This window comes from Poecilia reticulata, linkage group LG21 (genome assembly GCF_000633615.1).
Source record: "Poecilia reticulata strain Guanapo linkage group LG21, Guppy_female_1.0+MT, whole genome shotgun sequence".
Taxonomy (NCBI): domain Eukaryota; kingdom Metazoa; phylum Chordata; class Actinopteri; order Cyprinodontiformes; family Poeciliidae; genus Poecilia; species Poecilia reticulata.
The window spans coordinates 993358-994708 of record NC_024351.1 but is presented as its reverse complement, the minus strand read 5'-3'; the positions used below and the strand labels follow the sequence as shown (position 1 = coordinate 994708).

The following is a 1351-nucleotide window of genomic DNA, read 5'->3' as shown; positions in this document are numbered from 1 at the left end:
GGAAGGAAGGAAGGAAGGAAGGAAGGAAGGAAGGAAGGAAGGAAGGAAGGAAGGAAGGAAGGAAGGAAGGAAGGAAGGAAGGAAGGAAGGAAGGATCCTAGCCGTCTCTTGTTCGTTTCCTTCAGTTTTTCTCTGAGGTTCGGATCTAAATAAACTTCCTGACATCAGGAACATTCTGCCTGGTTCCCTGCCGGCTCCGGTTCTGGTTCCGGTTCTGACCTCGTGGTTCATGATCTTGCCGTAGGTCTCCACCAGCGACTCGGCGTAGAACGGCGTCTCTCCGTACAGCATCTCGTACATGCAGACGCCCAGCGACCACCAGTCGCACTCCGGCCCGTAGCGGCCCATCCCGTCCTCCATCGCCTGCAGGATCTCTGGGGAAATGTAGTCCGGGGTTCCCACGGCAACAGACGACTGCACCTGAGGCACACAGGAAACACAGGCTTTTATTCTGAAGGGTCACCATCAAATTACATCTTTTCTTTCTTTCTGAAGTTCAGCTGCGGAGAACTTGACCGAACCGACCCGATCAGAACCACACGGGTCCGACTCGGGTTACAGGAGGGAGGGATGATGGTGGCTCCAGATATTTCCAGATCTTTTCATTTTTCCAGACTGAATCTCTTTTTCCAGGATTCTGGAATGCGTTTCCAGGCGTTCCAGATTTTCCAGGTCCCTGCTCTGAGTGAATCCCTTTACTGTAAAAACGGATCGGATTCCTGTTGACTTCATTAAAATCTCCTGGGATCAGGAACAAACTGCCAGAACCTGAGCAGAAACTGCTGGTTCCTCCAGACCAGGCCTGGAAACACGATCAGGTTCCATAAACACTGTGACTGGATCAGGACGGGATCGACTCAAGATCTGATTTAAATGGATTTTATTTAAACATCCGGATCTTTTCTGTTTGCTGTTTTCTGGTCTGTGGAGCCATCGGCTTCCCTCCTGTTCATAGAGGAACCTGCTGAGTCTCATGGCTCTCAGTGTGGAAGGCAAGACCAGTCCGGCCCGGCCGAGCCCAGTCCAGACCAGTTCAATCCAGTTCAGACCAGTTCAATCTAGACCAGTCCAGTCCAGTTCAATCAGTGCAGCCCAGTTCAGTTCAGTCCAGTCCAGTCCAGACCAGTTCAGTCCAGTCCAGTCCAGACCAGTTCAGTCCAGACCAGTCCAATCCAGACCAGTTCAATCCAGTCCAGTCAGTCCAATCCAGACCAGTTCAATCCAGTCCAGTCAGTCCAATCCAGACCAGTTCAATCCAGTCCAGTCAGTCCAATCCAGACCAGTTCAATCAGTCCAGCCCAGTTCAGTCAGTCCAGTCCAGTCCAATCCAGAGCAGTTCAGTCCAGTCCAG

General features: G+C 51.7%; 1 protein-coding gene across 5 annotated transcripts in view; it reads right to left on the bottom strand.

Annotated features, from left to right (window-relative positions):
• cdc42bpb (CDC42 binding protein kinase beta (DMPK-like)) overlaps positions 1-1351 on the bottom strand; it is a 26573-nt gene that overhangs the window by 16699 nt on the left and 8523 nt on the right. For all 5 annotated transcript variants that reach the window (XM_017302270.1, XM_017302273.1, XM_017302271.1 and 2 more), the window contains exon 7: positions 220-420. In XM_017302270.1, coding sequence (XP_017157759.1) covers positions 220-420 — 201 coding nt within the window. The remainder of the gene's footprint in view (positions 1-219; positions 421-1351) is intronic.